At 38.3% G+C, this 27179-nt stretch overlaps 1 protein-coding gene across 17 annotated transcripts in view; it reads left to right on the top strand.

Annotated features, from left to right (window-relative positions):
• The window catches only part of LOC306853891 (RNA-binding protein Musashi homolog 2-like), a 274331-nt gene that overhangs the window by 241076 nt on the left and 6076 nt on the right, over positions 1–27179 (top strand). For 3 of the 17 annotated variants that reach the window (XM_079391568.1, XM_079391569.1, XM_079391570.1), the window contains exons 11-13: positions 7916–7981; positions 18963–19142; positions 24270–24424. In XM_079391568.1, coding sequence (XP_079247694.1) covers positions 7916–7981; positions 18963–19142; positions 24270–24424 — 401 coding nt within the window. Of the gene's footprint in view, positions 1–7915; positions 8039–18962; positions 19143–24269; positions 24425–27179 lie in introns of all 17 variants that reach the window. The other 14 variants (XM_079391572.1, XM_079391571.1, XM_079391573.1 and 11 more) reach the window with 7 other exon arrangements.

Consider the following 27179-nt stretch of genomic DNA (forward strand, 5'->3'; position numbering starts at 1 on the left):
ACGTCAGTATCGACGGGACACAGCGGGGTGCATGTTTACCATTGTCTGAGAGATGTTTTACTCATTTTGTTCTGAAGAGGCTGATAAGTGGGACTAAAACTAATATTTACAGGAAGTGAAATGCAGCCTCTCAGATGAGACCAAAAGACTCTCAGTTTGATGTTGCAGAATTAACTTAGAGGATAGTTAAACTAAAATTTAAACAATTCTGACTCGCCCTCCTGTCATCCCAAACCTGTGTGACGTTCTTTCTTCTGTGGAACGTAGAAAGAAGATATTTTGAATGCCAGTGGGGTCCAAACAACTCGAGGAAGAATAAATTATTTTGGGGTGAGCAATTCTTTTAGGTCACATTTCACTCTAAAAAGTAATTCATTAATCATTATTAGCCTGAAAAGATTGATCAGAAATTGTTTATTTTGATTACAAGAATAATGATGAATTTACTTGGCTTGCGCTGTGATTGTGTGTGCTTATTAGAGGATTGTATTAGTTTAGCAACATGCTAACATAAGAGTCTCTCATGCACATAGCTGCTTGTGTGCTGCATGGAATTGCTGCCTATGTAGAAATAAAAATGTGCCATTTTATTTATTTATTTATTTATTTAATTTCTGTTTAATTAGTAACTTTTTATATACAGGTTTTTTTTTTTGTGACGCATTTGTTTTGGCTGTGGATAACAGGTGCATAACTTGTTTGAAATATATTATAGATATTTAGTTTGATTTATAGTATGAAAAAATTTATTTACACTACCATTCAAAAATGTTGGGACAGATATATATACTGAACAAAATTATAAACACAACACTTTTGTTTTTGCCCCCATTTTTCATGAGCTGAACTCAAAGATCTAAGACTTTTTCTATGTACACAAAAGGCCTATTTCTCTCAAATATTGTTCAAAAATCTGTCTAAGGCTACGTCCACACGGAGACGGGTTTCTCTGTATCCAATCTTTTTTTTTGCCTCAAATTCCGTAAACACGGAGTCGTCTCAGGAAATATCTGCGTCCACACGGAATCACTGAAACCGACTGAAAACGATGTAGTACACATGCCAGACCAATATGTGGCGCTGTAATTCTGCTACAGAGATACACAAAAAAACAGAGAAGAAGACTTGGACCATGTGCGTAAACCTTGCGCGCTGAATATAAACTAACACACAAAGCAGAAGATTTTGCTTTAATAAAACTAATGAGCTCAGTAGGTTCTGCAGCATGAACACAGGCACGTAGTCTGACATTGTTGTTGTCGCTGTTATGTGACGTAGCGGTGTCTGATTAGGGGCGAGACGTGGGCTGATGACGTCATCGTTTCAGAAAATATACGGATTCGCCGTCCACACGAAAACATGAAACCGGCATGAAATATACTTTTATATAGCCATAATTTATCATTCAATCTTCAAATGTACAATGTACAAACAACATAAAGACAGTATATATTTAATATTTCTCTAATAGCATCTTTTTTATGATTGAAAGCCTGCATCACTGATATCAATACTACTGATGTCTCTCTAAAATTGTTTTTTCCCCTGAATATTTAACTGTAGCCATTCAGCATTGCAGTATAATTGAGAGTTATCAATTTTAACATTTATTAGACTTAATTTCTTATTTAAGTGATCTTAAAACAATCTTCACATGAACCTAAATGAGCGGACGAGTTGAATCGGGTGTTTTAGATGAGGGAGACAGTGCTAGGGTGCCTCAGGACAGTTTTTAAAACCATTTCAGAGACATGTTTTTAATGTGACGTATATATAATAACATAATGCATGCATGCACAGATTTAAGGCAGCTTTAATCGCCTTTTTGGTAACTTCATGCCTTAACTGACGGCATAACTACGACATTGCATGCACGTAGTTTCTTTCGTTGTTTGATATGAAATGATACAGGCTACTACAGCGCGCCTTTTCCGCGCTCGTTTGACTCGCGCCTGACACGGAGGTGAAGTTGTCTGAAACGTCTCCCGTTTGGGAGATTATTATTATTATTATTTGTTTTTTTTAATTAATTAATAGAAAATTAAAAGAAATACAAATTATTACTTTTATTTAGCAAGGATGCATTAACTGATCTTTATAAATGCTATTGTTTTCAACTTTCTTGTTGTCAAAGAATCATAAAATAGATAAATTGTAAAAATATTTCAAATTACCTTTTTTTATGGTCAAATAGCAGAAGAGGCTTCCCTTTAAATACATTGCAAACCCTTGACATTTGAACTGTTGTGTATTTTCCAAAAAGTCTCATTACAAGATGTGCATTAATTGTACTATGTTACTCACAACACTGTTTATAAGTGATGTAAGCTCCACATATTATCACACATATGCTTCTGTCTTTGCATCGTGATTGTCAGGTTGTCTCATACATGCAGCATATCAGGGTTTCTGCATGTTCTTTCAATGCTGTGAAAACACATTGTCAAAGGCGACAGTGACGCTCTTAACTGAAAGCAACTGTTTCATTTCACATTTAACACTTGCTGCTATATAGGCTGTACTTTCATTTATCTGGATGTTAAGCGCTCATTGCCATTGTTCAATGCTACAGCTAATCTTGTCCTAAAGACTTCTTTTTGATTAGGCATTAGCGGCTCATGAAAGGTTATTAAGGCCACTAATATGAGGGTTTGGAGGGCGTCTGTGCTGAAGAATAGGAGGGAACCCGTAAGAGACAGGGCTAATTACCATCTATCCTTCTATGTGAACCCAACCATCTGCAAGTGTCACCCACTTATTGTCTATTGGCTTTCAATCATAAACGGACTGCTGCAGCCAAAGATGTGTGTTTTAATTAGAGAGCTGCTCTATAATTATATTTATATTATAATAATGACTTTGACGAAGCGTTTGAGTGGATGTCCTTCATTGTTCACTAAAATGATAATATTTAATTATGATGTTTGAACACTGCAGATTTGAGCAAGCTGAGTGGTTCTCTTTCTTTGACATGCACATGTGGGCACGCCACCACACACACACTTGTGTGCTCCCGCGTTCTAGCTCTCTTTTTCAAACACAAATAAATACAGAAGACACAAGTTCTTGCCGTGTACAATAGTTACGTAGCACTCATTTTCTTTATTCTAAAACCTGAGCTGCCTACTTGGGCATCATAAGCCTTAAAGTAGTAGTTCACCCAAAAAAAGAAAATGATGTCAAGTTTTATATATAAGAAGATAGTTTAAAAAAAAATATATATATATATTGTATGGGCAAAACAATTGAAATATTCTTCAAAATATCTAGTTTTGTGTTCCACAGAAGAAAGAAATGCAGCTTTTCAACTATGTGAGGATAGAATATAAATTTTCTATCTTTTTAAAATGCAGCCTCCTAAGATACTTAGCTTTTTCCCAAATTCTATTAAATTGCTTGTTTTAATCAATATTCTTTCAGTTCGATTGTTTTACTCGTTATTCCTGTCTTCCATCAATGATTTACTATTTGTGACATTAGCTTAGCAACATGCTAACATCATGTTAGCAACTCTATTGGAATCAATTGTGAATCGCTTTTAGTGTTGCTAATTGAGTTTCTGGCTATGTAGAGCGTTCCAAATCAGTCAGTTATGAGTTACCATGATGATTAGAATGCAGCCTCAGAAGGCAGCTCACTATTTAGGCAATGAGGCAGCTCACTAGGCTTTGGAACAGAGCTATTGTTGTTAGTGGAAGGTAGTCATGCATAAAACCATTAAGCCAATGTCTTGTAAACATGAATCTTGGACTCTGCAGTCAATGTATTTTCCTACAGTTGGTTTACTCTCTTTCGCACACGTGCATCGCGTCCCCTTCGTCACTGCCATAACATACCTGTTCCCTTCCCCTGTGTAACGCATGCTTAAAGTGAATTAAAGGGCACTTGGAAGCGAGCAATTAATCCCTGATGCCTAATCTCGTAATAACACCATAAAGAGCCACTAAACCGGGAAGGAGATGAAGACACTTTCATCCAGCCCTGCTCACAAATCACGGCCTCCGTGCAGCACCCAGAGCCGGTGTGGCTTTAGCATCAGTTCACACTGCCTGGAGACCAAATTATCCTCCTGATTGATTGAGTTTCAAGGCATATACCGGAGGACGATTCGCCTGCTCGGCTTTACGACTCTCCGTCTCTGTCTCGCTCCCTCGTTCTCCCGCCCAAACATGAGCGGCAGCGCAGAGATAAGTGACTTAAGTGGACTACAAAGTGTCGGGAGCGTGGAGCCATTTCCATATCGCCTTTGTGCTGCCGATGCCGGTCATGGTTGGAGTTAACCCTATAGTGTTGCGCTGGATCATCTTTCTGGCTCTTGCTGGATTTCTCTCTGCCTTTATGGAATTCAAGCTGCGGTTTCTGACTCGCCCCCCTGGTCTTGTGTCTCTTTTCAGCTCTTGTTATACCGTGAATTTGTGATTTGTGAGGTCTTATAGAAGATGGAGCTGCATGAGTAGAAAATTCTCATTTGCTTGATGGAGTGTTTGGTGTGTTGTAATGCTCAAGACAAAATAAAAGTAAAATGACAAATTTGAGTGAAAATACACAGGTAAATGGAGAGTGTAGGGCAAATGGCAATAAAAACGCACATATTTTGAAATGCTTTTAATTTTCATCGAAAGGTCACATTTTTCTAATGTGTGTGTTTTTATATATATATATAGATATAGATATAGATATAGATATATAGATAACTCAGTTTTTAACAGTTCTCAGAAATCCATTTTTTTTAATTGTACGTTCCAATTAATCTCAATCAAACTGCAGTTGGGTTATTTTGAATAGGTTCAAAAATAACCAAAAAACAGCTAACTAACACAATAAAAACATGATAACATAATAAAAAAACATGATTTTTGATAATTTAAAAAATGAAGTTATCTGGGCTTTTTTATTATTTGTTTATTTGAATTTTTTACTGTAATTATAGCCGTAGTTAAATTACTCTTCAAACCTTTGGGCTTGGTAAGATTTTTTTAATGTTTGGGAAATAATTATTTTATTTTTCACAAAGGCTATTTGATCGAAAATGAAATAAAAACACTTTTTGTTTTTATGTAATTTATTTCTGCAATGGCAAGGCTGAATTTTCAGCTTCCATTACCTCAGTCTTCAATGTCAAATGATTCTTTAGAAATTCTTTGAATATTTAATGCATCTTTGGTGAATAAAAGTATTCATTTCTTAAAAAAAAAGAAAAAAAAATCTTATCTGACCCCAAACTTTTGAACAGTAGTATATAATAAATTTTAAATAAATGATCATGATAATTATTTTCTTTATAGGATGTATTATATACATAGATGCAAACTCCTCACCTTTAGGTGTAGGGATCTAACGATTCACTCAACTCACGATTCGATTCACTTTTTTTTTTAACAAAATGAGATTTAAGACAAATTAAATGTGTCATTTTATTATTGCTTGGACAAAATGCTGCACGTTTCTTTGTGAAATTGAAATATAACACTATAATAATATATTAATATAGCACTTGCATATTATTGCTCTTTTGTTGGTTTTGATCGCTTCTGTTGTCCTCATTTGTAAGTCACTTTGGATAAAAGCGTCTGCTAAATAACAAAATGTAAATATGATGTAAATGTAAATAACAAAACAAAATTGAAATTTTAAAACAAACCCCAAATCAAATAAGTAACAAATAAAATAAATCTCTTCATATAAACAAAATAAGGCTTTGTCTGTGCTCTTTCCATTTAAAATTAGAGGCAACCACTGCATTTTAATCATGATCCAAACAAAGATGCTGCATACATGCAACATGAGCAGTTTTTAATCTAAATTAGATTGTATCATTTCGAAATTTGAACCAAAAACAGAATGGTCTGACTTCAGTTTTGTGACAAGGGTAAATAAAGAACTGGGGCCGGTTGCATTACTGTTTAGACTAGTCTTAAAAATTTTGTCATCTAATTTTCTTTCCTCAAGACTGGTCATAACTTTTTTTAATTCAGTTATGAAAAGGTAGATTGGTTTTATGTGTACGGGAAAAGTAAGACTGATTACCCCTTGGCCACTGCTAGTTGGTCATACTAGTTCTTAATACAGTCTTATCATGGTGGCTAAGTTTATGCAACTGACCCCTGGATGTTTCAATAAGTTTTGTATAGTATTTTCTTTACTCTTTACTTATGTCTAAAAAGGGAAATATTTGATGTATTTGAGGTCAGAGATGTGGGAACGGTGAAGAGAGAGAGGGCCAAGATTTTGCATTTTAGGTCAGCATTGCCGTCTAATCAGCCAATATTGTCTCATAGCTTGAATAGCACTTCATCTTATATAACATGGGATTTTGACCAAATATATGGTGGATGGGTGGGGGGTGAAAATGTAGTTTTGGATATATAAGGTAATAAAAATATATATAAAAAAATACCTTGAAAAAATACCAAATGAGCATGTAAAGCATATATCTTTAAAGGAAATTCTGTGTGGAGCATGCAATCAGCATGCAACCCCCAATCTCCGCAGTGTTCTCTCCTTTTTCCCCCTTTACTTTTTGCATACGATTGCAATAAAGAATACCTTTGCATAGACAGGTATCAAGTAAAGCTTTACTGACTAGACTTTTCATATGGCACTGATGTCAAAACCTATCAACAGGACATTGATATAATGTGTCATATATAGCTTACAACCCCTATCGTATTCATACCAACAAATAAAGGGACTTATTTTTATTATTATTATTTTTAAATCTAAATCTTTTATTTATTTTTATTCTATTTGACAAATGTCAGGCCATTGAATAACTGTGTGTACTGCAGCATTATATTTCCACCATTAAAGCATTCTAGTCCCTTTGCATTTCACATGATTGCCAAAATCTAATAAGTTTATCACAGTAACTTGACCGCACAAGCTCAGTAGCATATCTGAAAGTCTGATGCTCGGCCGTGGCCCTTCCGCTGTGTGCTCCAAACAGATAAGTTAAGGAGCAGCGTGGTCACCCATGCAGAAATACCCATAGTGCATTAGGGCCACTGCTGTCTCCTCCGCACTCTGAAGATGCCCACAGTACACAGTGCATTACAGCAGCCTGCTGAACCTGCACAGACACTGCAGCAACTTTATGAGTCAGTAATGTTGTGAGGTAGCTTGATCCTGCTTTTTTTCTAATTTATCCTCTCCTCTCATTTTTCCCTCTCCTTTTTTACCCTCTCCCCTCCTCCCTTCACTACTCTCTATTTCCACCCTGTTCCTTCTTCTGTCCACTTGTGTCTGTGCCTACTTTTTTTTTGGTTTCTGCTCTATTTCACCTTTTTTACCATCTTCTCCTCTCATACCTTCACACTTCAAAATTTTTTGCCCTGTTCTCCATTTTACTTTCCTCTGTTCTATCCTCTCCTTTCATTCTTTTGCGAATGCCCATTTTCCACTTCTTCCATTTTTTTATTCTCACATCTGCTCGTTTTCTCTCCTTTCCACCTTTTTTCTCTCTTCTCTTATTACTTCTCTGCTTAATTTTTCTACCCTTTTTGTTCCCTCTTTTTGTTCTAACGTCTCCTTTTTTCCATCCCTTTTTTGTCTTGTTTCTGTCTCACCACTAATTCCTCACTTTTTGCCCTGTTCCCAATTTTTTTCTCCTTTCCTCTCCTCTTTTCTCATGCCTATTCGTGATTGTTTTTTTACTCCACTTTGATATTCCACCCTGTTTCCACACCTGTTCTTCTCTTATTTTCACTATTCCTCATTTTACACCCTTTTCCCTCTTTAATTTTTTTTTTACTCTCTACTCCTATTCCTTCACTACTCCCTCTTCCTTCCTCTCATTTTCCATCCTGTGATCCTCTCATTCCCTCTCCATTCATCTTCTCCTCCACTTTCCTCTCCTCTTTCCCCAATCCCATCCCAACCACCCCCCCCCCCCCCCCCCCCCCCAACACCCGCACAGGCTTCCCGGCAACAGCGTACGGTCCAGTAGCAGCGGCGGCAGCAGTGGCGGCAGCACGAGGCTCAGGTAGGGGGGCCCGTGGAAGAGGCGGCTACGCAGCATACCCTCAGAGCACAGGGCCAGGTAAACGCTCTGGCCGTAGATCTGTGTGACTGCTGCTCTCTCCATGCTGCTCTTAACTCTAGCCGCCTCTGTCCTCTCTCACACACTCACACATACACACAATGAAGTTAGAAGGAAAGGACAGGACTCAAGGCTCCTGCCTGCTTCCCCTCCTTTCCTGTTGTAGATGTGATTTATGAAGCTGGCAGAAGTCGCCCCACTAGCTGATGGTCCGAGACCAGGTTTTCCCCCGTTTTCTTAATTTAGTTAATGTCAGGATTATTGTCGGTGGAACTGGTAACAGATCAGGGCGCAGGGGCCGGCTTCCGCTCGCACAGCCATTTGTACTTTACTGTAGCTGCTGTATTTGTTTTGCTAAACACCCCCCCACCCCTACACACACAGATGCGCGCAAAACACATCACACATGGACTTGCATGAATGAGCCTTTTCATTTCTCTTGGTTTGTCAGTTTTCACATTTAATCGTTGGTGCTCTCGGCCGTTAATGCCTCCTCTGTCATTCGGACAAACTTGGTTCGCCTTTGACTAGAAAACACAGAGAGTGCACATTAAAAGTTCCCAGTCGCTCCCTCGTTCTGCCGTGGTTATTGATCCGGAGGCTGGATAGCTTAATCTATCAATCTGACTTTGTCTGTAAGTCACAAGGATACTTAAATAAATAAACAGCAGGGAGGAACAGCCCTCGGCCTTCTCGCTGACGTCTGGCCTTTAGCACAATGGGAAATGATGGCCTTGGCTAATTGGCCATCAGAAAGCGATGCCGTAACAGGTGCAGAGTTTATTTACACACATCCACACTGATACGTTGTCCAAGCACGGAAAAAGGCAAACATGCACTTTTTTGCTCACATGCAAGCGTTTACTGCATATTTTGACTCGAGTTCGCTCCATTGACACCTGCTCTCCGGCAGACAGCTATCCACCCCTGTGTAATTGGCAGACAGGCGTAAAAGTGGCTCGGCACACGGTTTGAAGGAAAGCAGTCGACAGAGCGTGAGCCAATCAGTCATGCCTCTCCACCCAATCAGACGTGTTTGATTCTGATTAGCACTCGGCTAAAGAAACCAACTTAGCCTGAAAAAAAACAGCTCTCTGCATCTGCATGTGTGTGAATTACGCCAGACTTGTTTGGAGCGGGCCTCTGAGTTTAAAACGAAAACTACATGAGAAATGACTCTCATGCGATGGTGTCTCCAGACTTTTAAACAGCTCATGGTCATAGTTGTCAGCTCGTAAAAGTTATACTCGAGGCTGGCATTGTGAAATTCAGATCCAGTGAGCTTGATTTTCATTTGAACATTGAAAGCTTGTGTTATACTGTGTGTTTTGGAGAGGAATGTGATTAGGTAAGGTCTTGGCCCACTGGACCAAGTTTATTAGGCCAGCGTAGTTATTTTAGCACCCTCCCACCCCCCATGGCTAGCGTCTTAAGCTGATGGCGCAGTTGCACTCTTTTGTGACTGATGGAGTCGCTCCATGGTTGCGTTGTGACAGAAGTGAGAAAGCCATTGAGACAGAGCACTGACATTTAAGGATGACCTTTTCCGAGAACCTCATCATCTATTACCCAACTGATCTCCATTGCGCAGCACAATTTATACACCCCTGCTGTGCATACATTTGCTGCTAGGCGGAGGATGAGATGTGTTTGCGTGCCGACTGTCAGTCAGTTAACTCCTGCTCAAACCTGCCGGCAAGGGTACGGTGAAAGTCAGAGGCTTCGCTCTGACAGACGAGCTGTCGCACTCTATTCTGCGGGGTTCTCTGGTGAAATGGTGACGCCGCAGACGGCTTTTGCAGATCATCTTCATCACTGCATAATCTCCGTCAGTCACCCGAGAGCTGTTGCACTTCCTGCTTGATGCAATAATTTAAGTATTTAAATCAGAGGTTCTCAACCTAGGGGTCACAATTCTACAGTATGTGGCTCACCAGAGATGCAGGTAAGGTCAAAGAAATATAATATAATATAATTGAATATATTTTAAAATGTAATTTATACCTGTGATGAAATGCTGAATTTGACACAGCATTATTTGTCCAGTCTTCAGTGTCACATGATCATTATAAAATAATTTTAATATGCTGATTTACTGCTCAAGAAACATTTCTTATTATTATTAATGTTGAAAACAGTTGTGCTTCTTAATATGTTTGTGGAAACTGTAAAAGATTTTTAATTTTTTTCAAAAGAACAGCATTTATTTCAAATAGAAACCTTTTATAATATTTATAAATGTAACTTTTGGTCAATTTAATACAAGACACAGAATAAAAGTATTATTATGTCAAATTTAATTTGAAATCCTTAAATGTGTAACTTTAAGTCTGTTATGTGGGTGAATTGTGGTCTCAAGAATCTTGAAACAAAAAAAGGGTTGTGACCTAAAGATTGAGAACCCCTGATTTAAAGCCTGATATTCCATTAGATCTGAGTCATCCAGAGCAGCTTCTTTTTATAATTATTTATTGGCAGTAAGGTAATAAAATGAATGAGATATACTTTAGCTAGGCTAAATGGTGTGTGTAATTTGAATGGTTTTCGTTGGTTACCGACTGGGCCTCTCTGTATCAGTTTGGCCCATGAAACAGATCATCACTTCGTAGTGATTGATCATTATGCTTCAGTTAACAAGGACAGATCAGCAGATATTTTTTTATGGTCTGGAAACATGTTAATTTATTACGAGCTACTTTTCAAATTGGTTTTGCGTTTTAAACTGATTGCGATTTGTTAAATGTACATAAATTCACTTAGAGTCAAGATATTACAGCATGTTTGTTAAAGCTAGAATATTCTGCGGAAGCTCATGAAATGACATGTATCTGCACCCCAGATTTCATCTAGCACTTGAAAATGGCATGTTAACTTTTCATTTGTAAATCAACGATCATAAAAACACCCACAAACCAACCCAGTTGATGTGTTGGTGTATAGTAGCACGCTGGGCCGATGGTCATGTTTCTGTTGTTTCTCTCTTGTTTGGTTTGGTCCTGCTGAAAGCCAGTGTGTGTAAGTCAGAGACAGCACCAGTTGACTTCCTCTCTCCACAATGTCCTCTGGTCACACTCCAGCGGAAGGTTTGTCCCTGCTCCTGTACTTCCCCCTTCCCTTCTTCTTTCTCTTTCAATCTTGTTCTGTTCTCTCATTTATGTTTTCTTTATCTTGGGTTTCAGTATTATTTTTATACCATTTTCCTTTTTTTGGATCTGTTTATCATATAGTGCAACCTGCAGTGCTTGAAGGGATAGTTCATAAAAAATATTAAATTATTTACTCACCCTCATGTTATTTAAACTATATATGGCTTTCTTTTTTCAGATGAATACAAAAAAGAGAAATTAACTCTTTGTCCATGCAGTTACAATGTATGGGTACTGAAATCCTAAAGCTCCATAAACATAAGTGATTTAAAAAAAAAACCCTGTGCAGTGTTATGTTAGTATTATATATGTTCTATTACAGTTTTAGTTTTTTGTTGTTGTTGTTGTTGTTGCTTTCATTTTAACTTGTTTTAGTTTTCAAGGCATTTGTTATTTTCATTTAAAAAGTTTAAATGAAACTTTAAATGATTTCATCTGTTTATTTTTTATTTCAGCTTTGTTTCAATTTAGAAAAACAAAGTTTTAAACAAATTTTTTTTAGTTTTAATAGTTTTAGTTGACGACAATAACCCTGGATTTGTGATGATTCATTCACAGTCCAGTCAAACCAAATTTGTGATCCTTTTATGGTGCTTTTCCATCCTTTTTTAAAGTGTAAACTCTCCAGTTCTCATTCACAGTCTTGGAACAACATGAGGGTGAGTAAATGAAGAAGAAGTGTCGTTTTGAATAAACTAATCCTTTAACACTTGTCAATACTTCATTCTTTATTCCACCCACCTTAAATATATTTTTTGTTCTCTCTTTTGTTTATTCTAGTCCTTTTCTCGTTCTTTGCCATTCCTCTGCTTCTTTTTTTCTTGAACCTATATGTGTCTGTTAGTTGACTGCATGCCTCTCTAGTGGTTCTGGTAGAAACTGTAGATTTAGATTTGAGTAGGTGGTCATGTCTATTAACTTGTATTGGGAAGGAATGCATTATGTCTATCGTCTTTTGTCTTCTGATGCCAAATTTACTATTTACATGTTTTGGATCGAAAGTACTTTTTCTCATTCATTCCCCTTCAGCTTGAGGAGGAGGAGGTGTGTAAAACAATATCTGACTTATTGAGATCTCCTGCAGCATGTGTCAGAATGAACCGGGTGTTTATAGAATGACATTCTGGCAGTGCCGCCCCACTTCCTCTTAGCTCTTTGGCAAACGGAGAGAGATGACTCACAGGAGATGCAGAAGTTATCTGACACTGCACATCTCGCAAAAGCACATCCTAGTACTGGAGACCTGACAACCTCAGCACCTCGGTTCACCTGGGCCGGGGACAAAGGGCCATCGGTGACCCTGGGGTGAGACTTGTCCCTCCCAACTTCTTTCAGGCTCTGCCATCCCTTCCCTCCCTCCATCTGTTCTTCTTTCCTTCTACAGAGAGGTGAAAGTACAGTGTGTGTGCGCTCACATGTGAGTTAGAGAAGCGGGCGGCACAGAAAACCTGTGTCACTCTCCATTAACTGTTGTATCCTGACAGACAGGCCCCGGACTGCAGCTGTGTCTGCCTCGTTCGCTGTGGTGTCCACAGGTGCAATCTAGGCCAGGCCGTCTCTACGGTGCCAGCCACCCAGGCTGCAAATATGAAACGCACTTCATACTTGTCTGTCACGCTCCTGATGAAGATAGATGTATGTTTTCACCATCTTGTGGCTAGCTGTCCGCTTCTCCACTCCACCTATGTGCAATGGTATGAGCGCTAGTCACAAAACACTTTTTTTTTCCATCTGTCGGGTATGTAATTTTCTAAGATTTGCGAGCTTAAATGTTGAAACATTATCTGTAGACAATTTATGCCTCCTTCAGCTAGCAGGGACGTGTTGTAATGATAATTACTAAAATATATGACTAGAAAAGACCATCTCTGAATGGAGAGTGATGCTTTGTGGAGGCAGCAACGAGCAATTGTAATTCTTTAAAGATGACATAGGTGGAAATGAGGTAGCTAATTGTGGACGTTCGGAAGTTTCGAAGCTAATTCACAGGCACATTTGACAAGTTTATTGACACCTTGGTAGAGGATGTGTTAGAGAGGAAGAGTGCTACCGGCTTTATTCAAGTGGAGAGAGATTGAGAGACCGAGAGATAAAACATAATGTCTCTGAGTATGGAATTGCAAGGTCAGTGCTTTTTATAGAACGGCAGTCTGTGTTTTTGTTCGAGTGTACGGATTCCCTCTCTGCGACTGACATTTCTGCCTGGAGTAGATGATTGTGTGAAATGCTATTTCCAAGGCAGGCCGCAGTCCTTGAGCTTTTTTAAAAAAAAGTGTTTGAAAGTCACATTGCAAAATGTCAGCTTTTCCATCGTCCCCCCATGAAAAGAGTCTGTAAATGGCAGTATTTCGCTAACATCAGCAGGCTAATTGTGGTAATAGACTGCTGACAGGTCAGGTGTGAGCCGTTCTGACTGCACTGAGCCTGATCCAAGCAGAGAAAGAGTGTTTTTTTTTTCTCTCTCTCCCCCACCACCACCTTCTTCAGTAGCAACAGTACAAGATGTTAAATTGCAATGCAAACACATTTTAGTTTTACTAAGACTTTTCTGCTGGACGAACAGAATTTTATGTCAGTGTCTCATTGTGAACTCATCTCAATTGAATCATTGTTTTTTTTGCCAAAAGGCCTCAGTAAATGTGGTCTGATTGATTTGGCTTAGTGAATTGCTTCTAAGATCTAAATGAAGCAGAAAACAAGGGATTAGCATACAAAAACATAATTTTTTTTCTTTGCTTTGTTTGTATTTGGGTTTGTATTTTTTTTTTTTTTTGCTTTCTGTTTAGCATTTCATTCAATTTTTTTCGTGATTTTTTTTTTTTTGCTTTTAGTTTTTTTTATTTTATTTTGTAGGTATTTTGTTGCTTTTTGTGGTTTATATTTTTTTCTCTGCTTTTTATTTGTTTTGATTTTTTTTGTAATATATTTTGGCATGTTTTTTTGTTTTGCATATTGTTTTTATTGTGTTGGTGCACTGCAGTATGATTTTGCTGACTATATATGACAACATCAGATGTTGACAGATAATATCTGTCACAGTGTTTTTCTGTGAATAGCACTGCAAACATAGATGTATCTTATTCCTATCTAGTGCTTTAGCACTGTATTTTCCCTACAGCCTTACAGATCAATACAAGCAGGCCTATGGATGATTTGGCCAAAAAACATGTTAGCCAAGTAGATGTTCGTGTACGAGGAAAGATGACTGCCTGAGGCACTGTAGTATCATCCTTAGGGCTAGCATTCACAGTTACTGTCCATTTTGACAAATAAGGAGCAATTCAGGACAGAAAATCTCAGTTTGATACAAGATATGTTTAACCAGAAATGAGCCACTTTATATTTTATTACTGTCAAAGTCTTACTCCTTACTTGTGACTCCCACGTTTTTAGTGTTAAACCGACTGTATAATTAATTTAAAATAGCTCTTAATTGATTTTATTGAACTCATTATATTGACCACTGTCTTAATATTACTCTGGCTGTCGACTGATGCAGTCCTTAATGATACTAGAAAAAAGACTATCCTCCACTGTGTTGATGCATGTAGCGGTGACAAATTGCCGATCTCTGTTCATTAAACAGCTGATAAAAGGGCCTCTTATTTACGTATTCATTTATTTATGTATCTGTTTCTTGATGCTGCTCTGACATATAGTATGTATAATAGCACAAAGCTGGGGGGGGGGGGGGGGGGTGTTGGGGTGGTTGTGGAGAGTAAAAAGCAACCAGTGCTTTCATCTCAGCAACAGCTCTGAAGCACCCAGATGGGCCTCGTAATGGTGCGGTTGACAATCTTCCAGAGTGCATCCATTCTGAGCTCGCTCCCACGTTGGCCCCCCGTCCCTCCCCTAGCTGGGGGGGTGGGCTCAGTGCAGATGTTGCCCAGACAAAGGCACATCTGGATGACCTACTCCCAGCTGTTCAGACACGACCTCGGAGTGTGTTCACGGGCCTCTGTGCGGCTCACAGGGGCGAAATGATGAATAGACGAGGTGCTGTTGTACGCCCACCACGAACGAAAGCTTCACATTTCTATGCCGCTATTCATCAAGTCAGTGGAAGTGAGTTTACGCATCTATCTCCTGTCAACGATGTACGCGCTCCCCCCAAACCTGCCATTATAGAGTAATTAGATTTCTCTTTGAGCAAAGGGGAGAGGCCTGTGGTACACAACAGTTCGTTATTTGTTTTTGTGGAAGGAGAAGAGAAGATATTAAGCTTTTTGTGTAGTTTGACTGTGGGGTTGCAGTTAAAGAAAGTGTTTGCAGTCCCTATTAATGGAAGGACACACATAGACGCACACAAAACTCACACCCTGCGTCCTCGCTTCATCCCGGAGTTATTCACAGAGGCATAAAACATTCCAAGTGCTATTCTCTGTCTGATTGGCAGCGTACAATACCGTGGAACATCACGGAGGAGCCATTATTGTGGCAACTTTTGATGTTTAAAAATGGCAGTGTTTAATTTAGCTCCACTTTTTTTCCCCCTCACTTCCACTTGGTCAAAGTGAATCATTTGCATGCGCTCAGAGAGAGAATTAGCAGGCGAAGGTAATCAAGCAGCCCTATTCCGCCAGATGGCTTTCTCTATAGACAGTAAATGGGCACTTTTTAACTGCGTTTTATTCCATGTTTCTGCTTCAGATAGCACTGTCATTGGACGTGATCTACCTGGATAATAAACGTAATTTCTGCAGGCCGTTATTAGATAAGACCTTTCCTGCCACCGAACGAAACAAACAGCTTTTCAGGTCTAATTTTCTATGTCAGTGCAAACAAAGAAACCAGGTGTGTTTGTTGTATGTGCAGTAATGTCGTATTTTGCGTCCCGCCGTTCCCGCACCACAGAAATTAGGCGGAATATTTATGCAGATTGCGGCAGAACCCAGCCATTGTCGTGCGTGGCGGGCCGGGGAGCGTTAGACATAAAGGACGTCTCTGCGCCCCCCCTTTCATGGTGGGGACGAGGCAGGACGTGCTGCATGCGCCTGTAAAAGGTCTTCATTTGTTTGTTGTTAAAGATCTAATTTGGAGGATGAGGGGAAACAGGCAGCTTGTCTAATTAAGAGGTGCGTCCAGGGTTCCCTTTGAACCTCTAGGACGCCCATCCATTAGAAAGGCCCATCAAAAATGGATTCAGCCTAAGTGCATTTTTTGTTGCTTTCCTTAAATGATTAAAGATGTGCGCATTGGAGTGGGCTTTCCTCTCCTCTCCAGGAAGCCGAAACACTTGAAGATTCTGAGCCATACCTCAGGCATTTCCTCTGTTTTTGCGCAGTTAGCAGGAGAGAGCTTGAACTTTGGGATGCATCTGTGATTTATTCGCATTTGGGAGTGTAGGTACTGGCAGGACGGGGATTTTCATGCTCGTTTCTGTTTACTGTTTGTAAGCATCTTTCCAGTGCTTGTGCCTATGAATTTCTCCAGTCTGTTTTGGCAGTCTCTGAAACGGAATGCAAAACAGGAATTTGCAACATGCATTTTTATTTAGCTTTTTCTTGGAAAGACGCCTAAGAAAGGTACACTACATAGCCAAAAATATGTGGACCGCAAACACCACACCTGTATGTGCTTGTTGAACATTTAATTACAAAACGATTGGCATTAATGGGGAGACAGTCCTTCTCTGGTGGCAGGGATTTGACTTTTCTCAAAGGTCATCAATAGGGGTTCAGGTTTGAGATTTTGTGTAAGCCAATCAGTTTACTCCACACCAGAGTCCTTAAAATGACATTCTTATGGGCGTTGCTTTGGTGCACCTCATTCTACTTTATATGTTTGTGTAAGGAGATTTCAGTTTGTAATGTTTATTTGTCATATTCATTAAGTCAGTTTTACTCATTTTAATCAGTGAAAACAACATTTTATTTGACCAGTGCCTAATTAAATAAAATATTCAAACATTTATGTATTAATTTAAACATATCAACATGAAAATGGTCCTTGTGAAGACTTAAGGCTGACTTAATTTGGTTTAGTGAGTTGTTATGGAAAGAGTATATTTACAGTATTTACTTAAAAAAACCCTTTGTTTACAAACTTTTTCGTTACAGATTCACACTGGTGTCCATTAGGTCATGTAGTGCATAAGCAATAGCAATACATCTTTGGGTCTTTAATAGATGTGTTTGGTGACCAAAAATGTAGCCATTGATGTTTTTCCATTAGAGCAAACTCAAGGTTTGGGCTGAGGTGAGCAGTCAGCAGACTAGTGGTGGATAATTAATGAGTGATTGGAGAAGGTCAGAGCAGCGCAGCTACAGCTTGTGAGAGAATCAGCTTTCCTTTCTCTTTTCTTTTATTTATATTTCTTTATCTCTCCCTCAACTCTTCTTAAATCTAGGCTGGCATAGACCTCGTTTGTTCTGCTGTGTATATCTGAGATCCTCTAAAACTAATTAAAGCAGAGGAAAAGGAAGAAGAATCGAATGTAGTATCTCACCAAGGCTGCTCTAATGAGACGCTCTCTGGGCTGATAGTTTGGCTGATATAAAATTCTAGAGGGACAATATTGACTATTTATAAACAGTTAGTGCAGGTACACTCGAGTTCTGTGAGTTCTTTCCATCCCTCTCTTTAACACCTTCCCTCAAGTTCACAGTTCCACGTCTGTAACAACAGCAGGCAGTGCAGGACGGGGTCAGCTTAATTACACCCCATCAGCTATGGATCATTTTCAGGTGGTCTTCTCAGCTACAAGGTTACATCATCTCATATTTGTCTGCTTTTCACACAGAGAGAGGGACAGACTTGAGTTTGGTAATGTAATAGTTGTTTTTCAATAAATTTATGTTTGCAAGCAACATTTTGAGAATTAGCATATCATTTTATTTCTATATTTATTTGTGTACAGTAGCCCCAAAAATATTTAGATGCTGAAGTCACACTATTAAATGTCTGAATCTTATTGCATTTATGTATGAAAAATCAAACAAAGTAGCATCAAATAATTTTGAGAAGTATTTAATTTAATTTTATTTAAAAATAAATAGATATTCTGATGTCTATTGCAATGACATTCATACATTTCATTAATGTGACCTTACTATTCAAAAGGCCACCGTATGTAATATTTAAAAGCATCTTTTTATTCATAATAGTTTGTTAAACAAATTGATACACATGTACTCACACACAATAAAATATTCTTATATTTGTAAATATTTTGACATATTAAAGAAAAATTAACCTCTATAAATCTCATAAAGAGGATGAAATGATTCAATACATGCTTTGTAGTTTGATTAAAAGTGTTAACCAAATAACAAGAATACCAGACAGTAGTATTCTAGTTATTTTCCTGATTGATATATTTGTGAATGCTGACTCCAAATTAGCATTTCAAATGATGAGTGTTCCTTTCTCAGAACATCTATTAAGGTCAGTCAGTTTTTATGTAATCATCAAAAGTTTATTTTTTTTTAAACCATGGCTTCTGTTTGCTTATTTGATCTGTTGTGTGTCAGTACAACAGTCTGTCTGCAGCAAACCCAAGTATTTATAGTATTATAGTGTAAAGCGGTGGTCTTCACACACTCACAGTCACATTCATACACACAGTCACACAGAAGGGAAACAGCAAGATGTGGCTTTACAAACTCACCATCTATCTTCCCAGTGCACGCTGTATTGTACAACCATGCAAGTCAGATACTAAGCATTGCCTCATAACATTACTATGCAAAGTCCTATTTCCCCCAATGATGGAGTCCCACCCCTCCTCCTCCTCCTCCTCCTCCCTTCCTCTTCCTCCCCTGTACTGTATCTCCCAGGCTTCCCCGATTACGGTTTCTATTCCTCGCCAAGCGACCAACGGGGGCCCCCCTTCTCCTTTGCGGACTATGGCTCCCTGGGCCCCCAGGCGGCTCAGCTGCTGCAAAGCGAGCATGCCACATCAGCCTGCAACTCCCCTCTCCAGCACCTGGCCAGCCCGGATCAGTATAAGAGCCCAGGTGTGTACCCGCCTCTCCTTCATTCAATGATTTATTTGATTCATGCCGTTTATTCATCACCCTGCCATTCATTAAAACAAGAGAGAGAGGGGGGACAGATGAGAAGGGAAAGTGAGGGATTTGTGCATCCTTGCAGTTTGCTGCATGTTGAATTGTGGTAGCATTGCCATATCCTGTGGATTTGAGTGAGTGTATATAGGTGGCCGCTAATGCGTATGTACTGTCGAGATGTATGTGATTTGGCTGCGGTCACAGTCCCTGTGCAATTAACCAGAAGATGCAACATATGCTTGCCAGTTCTTATCTCCTGCAGTACATACTCAGACACGTATATATGTATTACACACCCATCGGCTCCATACCACTCAACTGTCAGCTTGCTGGCATGTGATAAATGGTATCCAAACATCCGACGTCATGTACATGAGTATAAAATGACAAGCCATTTGTTGAAAGTTGATTGTATCGCTTAGTTGCCGCATTTGGACAAAGTATCACATATTGAGATGTATTGTTAATGCATCCCTTTACTTTTTGTTCAGAATGTTCATCTGTGGGTGAACTAACCTTTTAAAATAAATGAATGTCATTGCAGTACATACAAAATGACAAACCAAGTGGCATTTATTCTAAAGACGGATAGAACAAGCACTCTTTTCAAGCAAAATATTTCATAAAAATAAGTTTGTGAGGTTTTAAATGATAATTAAACTTGAAGAGACAGAGTATTTGGGTTCCATAGAAGTTCCATAGAAATCTCAGATGAAGCAAGAAAAAAATCCCCTTGGTTTGCTGTTTTGTTATCTATTGCAAATAAATTCAGGCATTTTAAATGTGGCTTAAGTGTTAAAATTCGTTTTGTGGCCACTGGATATAGAATTACATAAACTAATAAGTGAAAATGGGAAGAGTGTGTAGCATGCATGAAAAGCACATTTAAAGGGAAGAATTTTGCTATTCCCAAACTCTTGGCATATTTTTTTAATGCTTCATGGTAGTGCACCACTGAACTGACGTCCGGCCTTCTGAAAAAAACTGTAGTGCTCCACTTTATATTCAGTAGCCTGTAGTTCAAAGGAAGGCAGTCTTGAGATTTTGGCAGTAAACAAGACACTCAAAAAGAAAAATAATGCCATCAAGAGCCATGATAATGACTAATAAACTGTCTTGCAGACAATGAGGCATGTGTGGATTAGGCAACCACGCCAGCAACCAGACTATTTCTGGTTAGGGAATGCCAAGGAATGTTGACGCAGATTGTAATGTTCTCTACAGTTCTTTCAACCATGTGAGCAATATACTGTACTTAACCTCCAAGATGTGTCCTTTTTGCCAGCACTTTCCTTTTCTTTCTGTAAATGAAAGTTTAAATCATTGCATGATCTTACATTACACATAATAGGAGTTTTTTAGATAAATTAGTCATAGTTGGTAATGTGTATGAATTCGTTTCACAGCAGTATTGACCTACAAAAACAATTTCCTGATCTGTTAATGAGCACATACCCATTGATGGCTTCTGGAGATATAAAAGACAGCGAATCAACATGTCTTATTAGCACTGGTCTATTGGGAATACCGAAGCCAGTCATAGCTCAGGATGTGATGCTAACCAGGGCTGTCACTTACAGTGTGCTGGTTTCCCCTTCTTATTTTAGAAGCCTTTATTCGTGACAAGGGAAAGGTTGATTTGAGTGTGTAAGCTTTGATCCAAATCAGTCCAAAAATTATTTCAAGATGGAAGTTAACACTTAGTAGAACTTTTTAAGTATGTCATTGTTTGTCTTGATGCCGCGAGGCTTTTAAACTGTGCTTGCTCAATTCCTGAACTATTGACCACCAAAATGTTGCCCCCACATGATTGTAAAGCGCTTTGGGTGTACAGCAATACACAATAAAGCGCTATATAAATGCATCATTCATTCATTCAAAATCATTTTAATCAGTATTTATTTTTTTCAGTAAACAGAAACAAACAAAAAAATCTAATAATATATTATACTCATTTATTCTCTTTAGCCTATGATGTTGCCTGAGAATATAGGGGTTTCTTAGTTGTTTATGGTTTATCTGCATGTTTTATCTTCATTTTATGAGCTAGTTTTTGTTTGTTTGTTTGTTTTTTGCTTTTTATATCGCTTAATAATGTTTACAATTGTTCAGCAATTTGGAACAACACCTGTTGTTTTTAAATGTGCTTTATAAATAAACATGAACTTGAACTTGAATTTAATTTACCTGAAAAGAAAAATGGTAAAGAAAAAGAAATGTTGCTGTTGTTCAAAAACAATATGTTTAATTAAGTGTTTCCTTTTTGGTCATATTATTATTATTATTATTATTTATTTTTTATTGTTATTAATATGATTAAAATCATGAATATCAAATTTTTTTTTAAGATTTATTCACATTTTAGTAATAATAAGTGTAATTCAGGATATACTATTATGTTATTTATTATTCTTTTATTAAAATAATCTAATTTTTAATCTTATTTATTTTTTTCTATTTTTTAAGTTTGCTTCTAAAGTAAATGCATTCTTTAAAGATGTTTTGGTATTTTTACTTTTTTGACTTGAAAACAAGACAAAAATACTGATTACTAAATGATTTACCCATTACTTTCCAGGACTGTATTATTGGGTCAGTTTGTTGTCCCTTGCTATTTATGCATCATATTTTGCATCATAGTGGGCTAGCTGCAAACAGGTGGTCCACTAGCAACAGCCATTTTCCCTTCCACTCAGATCTAGCAGTGGATATACATGCTTTCCCATCATCCCTAGAAGTAGCTGATGCTATTTTGATACGCTGACATTTAGAAGTGAGAGCTCTGACTGTAGAGCCGCTCACCTCTCCTGTTGTCTGTGTTCTCATTTGTGTGAAAAGCAGACGGATTGTGTGAGTCTGCCTCGTTCGGTTTACCCACGGCGGCATATTGCCCCCTATCTAACGTATTTGCTCACTTATATGAGCCCTCCAGGCTAATATTCCATTCACACAGATATCTTTTACCCTCCTGAGTTTTTTGGAGGCTGCTGCAGTAATAGACTCCCCTTCCAATGGGCGCTGATCTGAAGGCCTCCGCCTGTGGAGGAACTTGATTTAATATTCGCTTATTAATGGAAGTGTCATAGAGGGCCGCGTGTAGGAGAAAAATTGAGCGTGGCACAGCAAGGGGCCTCAAAGTTTCTGAGAGCATTCATTTAATTTAATTCATGCATTTGTTTTTATTTTCCTTAATTCGCCTCTCAACAGCAATGAAATGGAGGAGTCATCTGCAAATGACAGCAGCCATGGCTCAAGTGGTCTGATATAATTAGTCTAATTGTAATTTTCCCTCCAAAACCCCCGGTCCCTCATTGCTCCTTTTGCACATTTGTCAGTATTTCTGCTTCGTGGATTTTTGTTTAGGCTCAGAGGTTCCAACTTCGGCAAACAAACTTTGCAGCCAGGATCCCTACATCTGACAATCAGTGTTATTTTAGTATTATTTATGTGCTATAATATGTATTATTTTTAATATTACTATTAATATTGTTATTTGTTTATTTTTATTTCTGCTTTAGTTTTAGTTCCGGTTTAGTTTTTATTTATTTCTGGTTAGTAATCTTAATGCTTAAACTTGTTACAGTTAGTTACAAAATGTTTTTTTATCAGGTTAATTTCAGTTTGCAAACATTTGTTTGCCAATTGAGAAATCTTACCCAACTTAAATATTTCTTTCTAACCTTAAAACTGTAATTTGCATTTTTTTATTATTATTATTAAAATGTTTTTCAAACTTTTGACAATTGGATAAACCGCTAATAGCTGAAATTTGTTTGATTGTGTCTTAGTGAAACTGCATCTGTCATAAAAACATAACAGCACATCATTTCTCATATGTTTGTTTTGTGTTTTTGAATGTTAGTTGTAGAGACAACTTTATTAAAAACTTTGATAAACTTCTGATTCCACAACTTATTTGAAGTTAACATGTACGTGATTAGAATTGCCCATGTCAGTTACGTCGGTGAGGGTTAAACTATAATTTTTACTATTTGACTTAAAATATATTTTGTTGAATTTATTAGCAAAATGTCCCAGCAACATTTCATTTATTCACGAAAGTCGAGTTTTACTTGCAATTTGTGCTTGGCAAGTGTTTAATTTCGTCTCCCGGGCTTCATCTTCAACGGTTTCTGCTTTCAGACTCAAATGTAGCTTCAGCAAAAGTAAAGTCACGCTCGCAGTGGAGAGGAAACTCCATGATTCAGTCTTCAACGCGTTTTACCCAAGACACCCTCAGCAATTTCCTGGTTTCCAGGCGGCTGCTAGGCCTGATAGCCCCCTGACGCTAACTGCCAGATAATCACCACCGTATATATTTAAAAAAAAAAAAAATTGAGGAGGAGGAGGAGAGAGACCACTTTCTCAATGCCAGGTGTTGATTAGATAGGGGGTGTTGTGGCAAAATCCCTTGTGCAATTTTCAGAAAGGGACTGGAGAACCGGCAGTCAAATCTGAAGGAGGATGGGTGTAGAGTACTTGATATGAGATTGGGGGGGTGGGAGTGTACGAGAGTGGAGAGAGGGTGAGGTTATGATAATGAAAGGAACCTGAAAGGAAGCGATTCATTCTCACTCACACTTTTAAACATCAAATATGCCCTCAGAGGAGTAAAAAAAAAAGCATAGATCTCCATCACACAGCAGTCCAGCTCACCTAAAACTTACCTGAGTAGCATGCATGTCTTGTGAATGCTGGAAAAATTTGTCCGACACACATAAGCGTACTTGCATCTGCGTGAATGATGGGATGTATTCCTGCAGTAGTTGCTAGCTGCTAAGTATAGCTGACTAGTTTATGTTATGCAATGTGTGTGTGTATGTTTATGTGCAAGAATTAATGACTAGCTTCTTTATTTTTCATTTCATTCCTTTTGGATGAACCATAAAGAAGACATTAGGCCTCTATTCCTGAAACACCTCAGGCAGTATAGACATACACACACAGCTTCCTTTCAAAATATGTTTTGTGCTTATAGTGCATGCTTGTGCTAAGCTTGTTAGTCGTATTACATACCAGCAGTCCTGACTAGCAACCCTGCTCACATCAATGTTGGCACGGCCGCTTCTCCGGCAGGCACCAACCCGCCCCGGCCTGGAGCCTTTCCTGGCGCCAGCAGTCCCGGGCCAGTGGCTGACCTGTACGGCCCCACCAGCCAGGACTCCGGAGTGGGCAACTACATTAGCGCTGCTAGTCCCCAGCCTGGCTCCGGCTTCGGACACAGCATTGCTGTAAGTACCCTATTCACCTCCATCACTGTTTCTCTGTTCTGTGCCATCTAATTCATTCCCCACCCTGCCCAAGTTAGCGCTATTAGACTCATGTAGCTGCTGTTGTAGTTTTCAGAGAGTGAATATTCTTTGCCATAGTTGGAGTGGAAAAAGTCCAGATTGAAAGTTCCTTTGGAAACCAAACAATTGACTCAGCAGGTTGATAAAATTCCTAGTCAACTGAATTGTGTTGACATTTAAACTACTTGAATATGTTGAAGCATCAAGAGGGAATTCACTAAAAATAACTTTTTAGCATTTTTATATTGTAGCATATTTATATCCGTATTATAGCATATTTGCACTTGATGTCAGATTTGTTTTAGCCCTCAGTTCATGTAATTGTGTAATAGTGCAAATACACCCACAAAATGTGCGCAATACAATTTGCATGGCACAATTCACCATTTTGCAGTCCTAAATCCAGCAGAAAAAATTCCTTTGAAGCATTTAGTAGATTTTGTTTAGTAGATTTGACAAATAATTACAAAGAAACAGCAAGAAACACTTTGACTTGTATTTTCTTCTAAAACATACTCTAATAATCTTTATTTATAACTTTTTTTTTTTTTACTGTATACCTAACTTGATCCATGCACCATACAAAATAAAATGATATTTAAATAGAATCCTGTTGTAATTTGCATAGGAATGAGGCATGCTTGTACAAAAAGAATGACAATCATTTAAATACACTTTTTTTCCACCGAAATACCTTGCACAAAAGTGGTGCATCTTTTTAATGAATTCCCTCCACATCATTATCTACTAAATTAATTAGCTAATACATTTTAAAATTGAATTTGTCTTAAAGGAACAAACAATTCTAACACAACTAATAGGACTAAAAGAATGTGCGATATGCAGGTATGTGAAATCAAAAGAAGCAAATACAGGTGAAAAAATTAGTAAATAAATCATCTCAGATGTATTAGGTTGCAATGGGTCCAAAGGTGTGATAGATGTGCATGTTTTACCCATACTAATTATCAGGAATAAGGCTATAAAAATGTCTCTCTTTTGAAGGCTGAAAAATGTGAAATCACGGTCTCATTAGTGCAAAGCAGGTGCCCTGGCAAATAGCTCAAGTTAGATAGCGATGGTTTTTAGCATTACTAACATTTCTGCATTCCCACCAGCATTCCTCTCTCTGTCAACTTCAGGATAACAAACTGTGAACTTGTACAGGCTGTCAGCAGCAGTGTGATGTGTCAGTGTGCTTTTGTTCATGTGCCAGCCCGGAGGACAGAAATCTCACAATTAGTTCTTCTCTCATTTTCAACCCGGTATTTTGTTTCCCGCGCACAATGGCTTTTTTATTTTTCGAGCAGATGATGGGCATACCAGAGGCAGCCTCTGAAAGGTCCCCCACACAAAGTGCATATGTAAATCAATAAGGCGATAATCAACTCTTGTGAGAAACCCTGTCATAAGAATATGCTGTCTTGCCCTTTGAAGCCATAGGCATTCATTATTCCTTCCGTGCATTAGTTTTTAACCTTTAACGGAGCAGAGAGATGGAGCAGGAAGAGAAAAGGAGCAGGGCCGACTCGCAGGGGGTTGATGAGGGAGGCCACACTAAATCACAAGCTGCCGAGGGAATTACCAGCTCCGGCCGTTTTTTGAACCACCGTCCAGATCTGCTAGAAAAATGAATAAGAGCCTTTGTATGTGAGGACACTGTTTATTGCTTATCTGCACACACCTCTGATTCATTCTGCTTTCATTGCCCCTCCAATCTCTTGTTTGTGAGGAAAAGCAAATTACTTTTTTTCTCTCTCTCTCTCTTCTGCCCTTAAGTACAGTTTTCAAAACAGACCGGGCACTCATTAAATCTAAACGGGATTTTCAGAATAACAATGTCACCTTGCGCTTGACTTTCAGATGGAGTTTTTCTAACCTAAATAGAGTCAAATTTAGGTTGGCCTCAAACCCTCAGAACATCTCAATAGTGACTGACAGTGTTCTAGAGGAAGAAAGACTTTTTTCTTCAGCTGTCTGACATGAACTGCTGTTTCTGTTAGCCTCTGTAGCGTCCTCACAAACTGAAAAGCTTTTTTACAAAAAATGTATTTCTATAAATGTATCCACCATTTTCTTATGCCCCTTGATACTTGCGAAAATTATGGGAGTAATTTCTGTTAAACTGTAAAAAATCACCCTGTGAACAATAATTTTGTTTTAAACTGAGTACATTAAGGTGACATTATTCTACTCACCCTTCAACCATTAAAAAGGAATTTAAAATTGTTAAAGCATTAGCAAATGACTTTCTACAAACCACGCATAACCCCCAAATCTCGATTCTTTCTGCAGATATATTACAGACATGTTAAATATCACTGTGGTAATGTCTATATGTTGCCATAATCAAACATTTTCATTAACATTGAGTGATAGTATTTCAAAGTGATTACAAATATTGTATTTACCTGCTTTAGAAACATTCCAGTAAACACTGCTAATAGGGATTAGAAGCAGAAAGGGGAGACAATTACATTTGAAAGCATACGTGTGAAAACAAACCTGGAAAGAGACGTGAGGATTTTTGGGCAGAAAAATTAGCTTCTTAGTGCATTCCAGTGAATTATTCATGGGATGTATCGTAAATTAAATCGGGAGAGCAGACCACAAATGTGCAGTGTACGTTGTCTTTTTTTAATATTGTTACAGCGGAATAAAAGGGAAGAAAATAACCTGGAGGAAAAGAATGCAG

The sequence above is a fragment of the Barbus barbus genome (genome assembly GCF_936440315.1).
Source record: "Barbus barbus genome assembly, chromosome: 34".
NCBI lineage: Eukaryota > Metazoa > Chordata > Actinopteri > Cypriniformes > Cyprinidae > Barbus > Barbus barbus.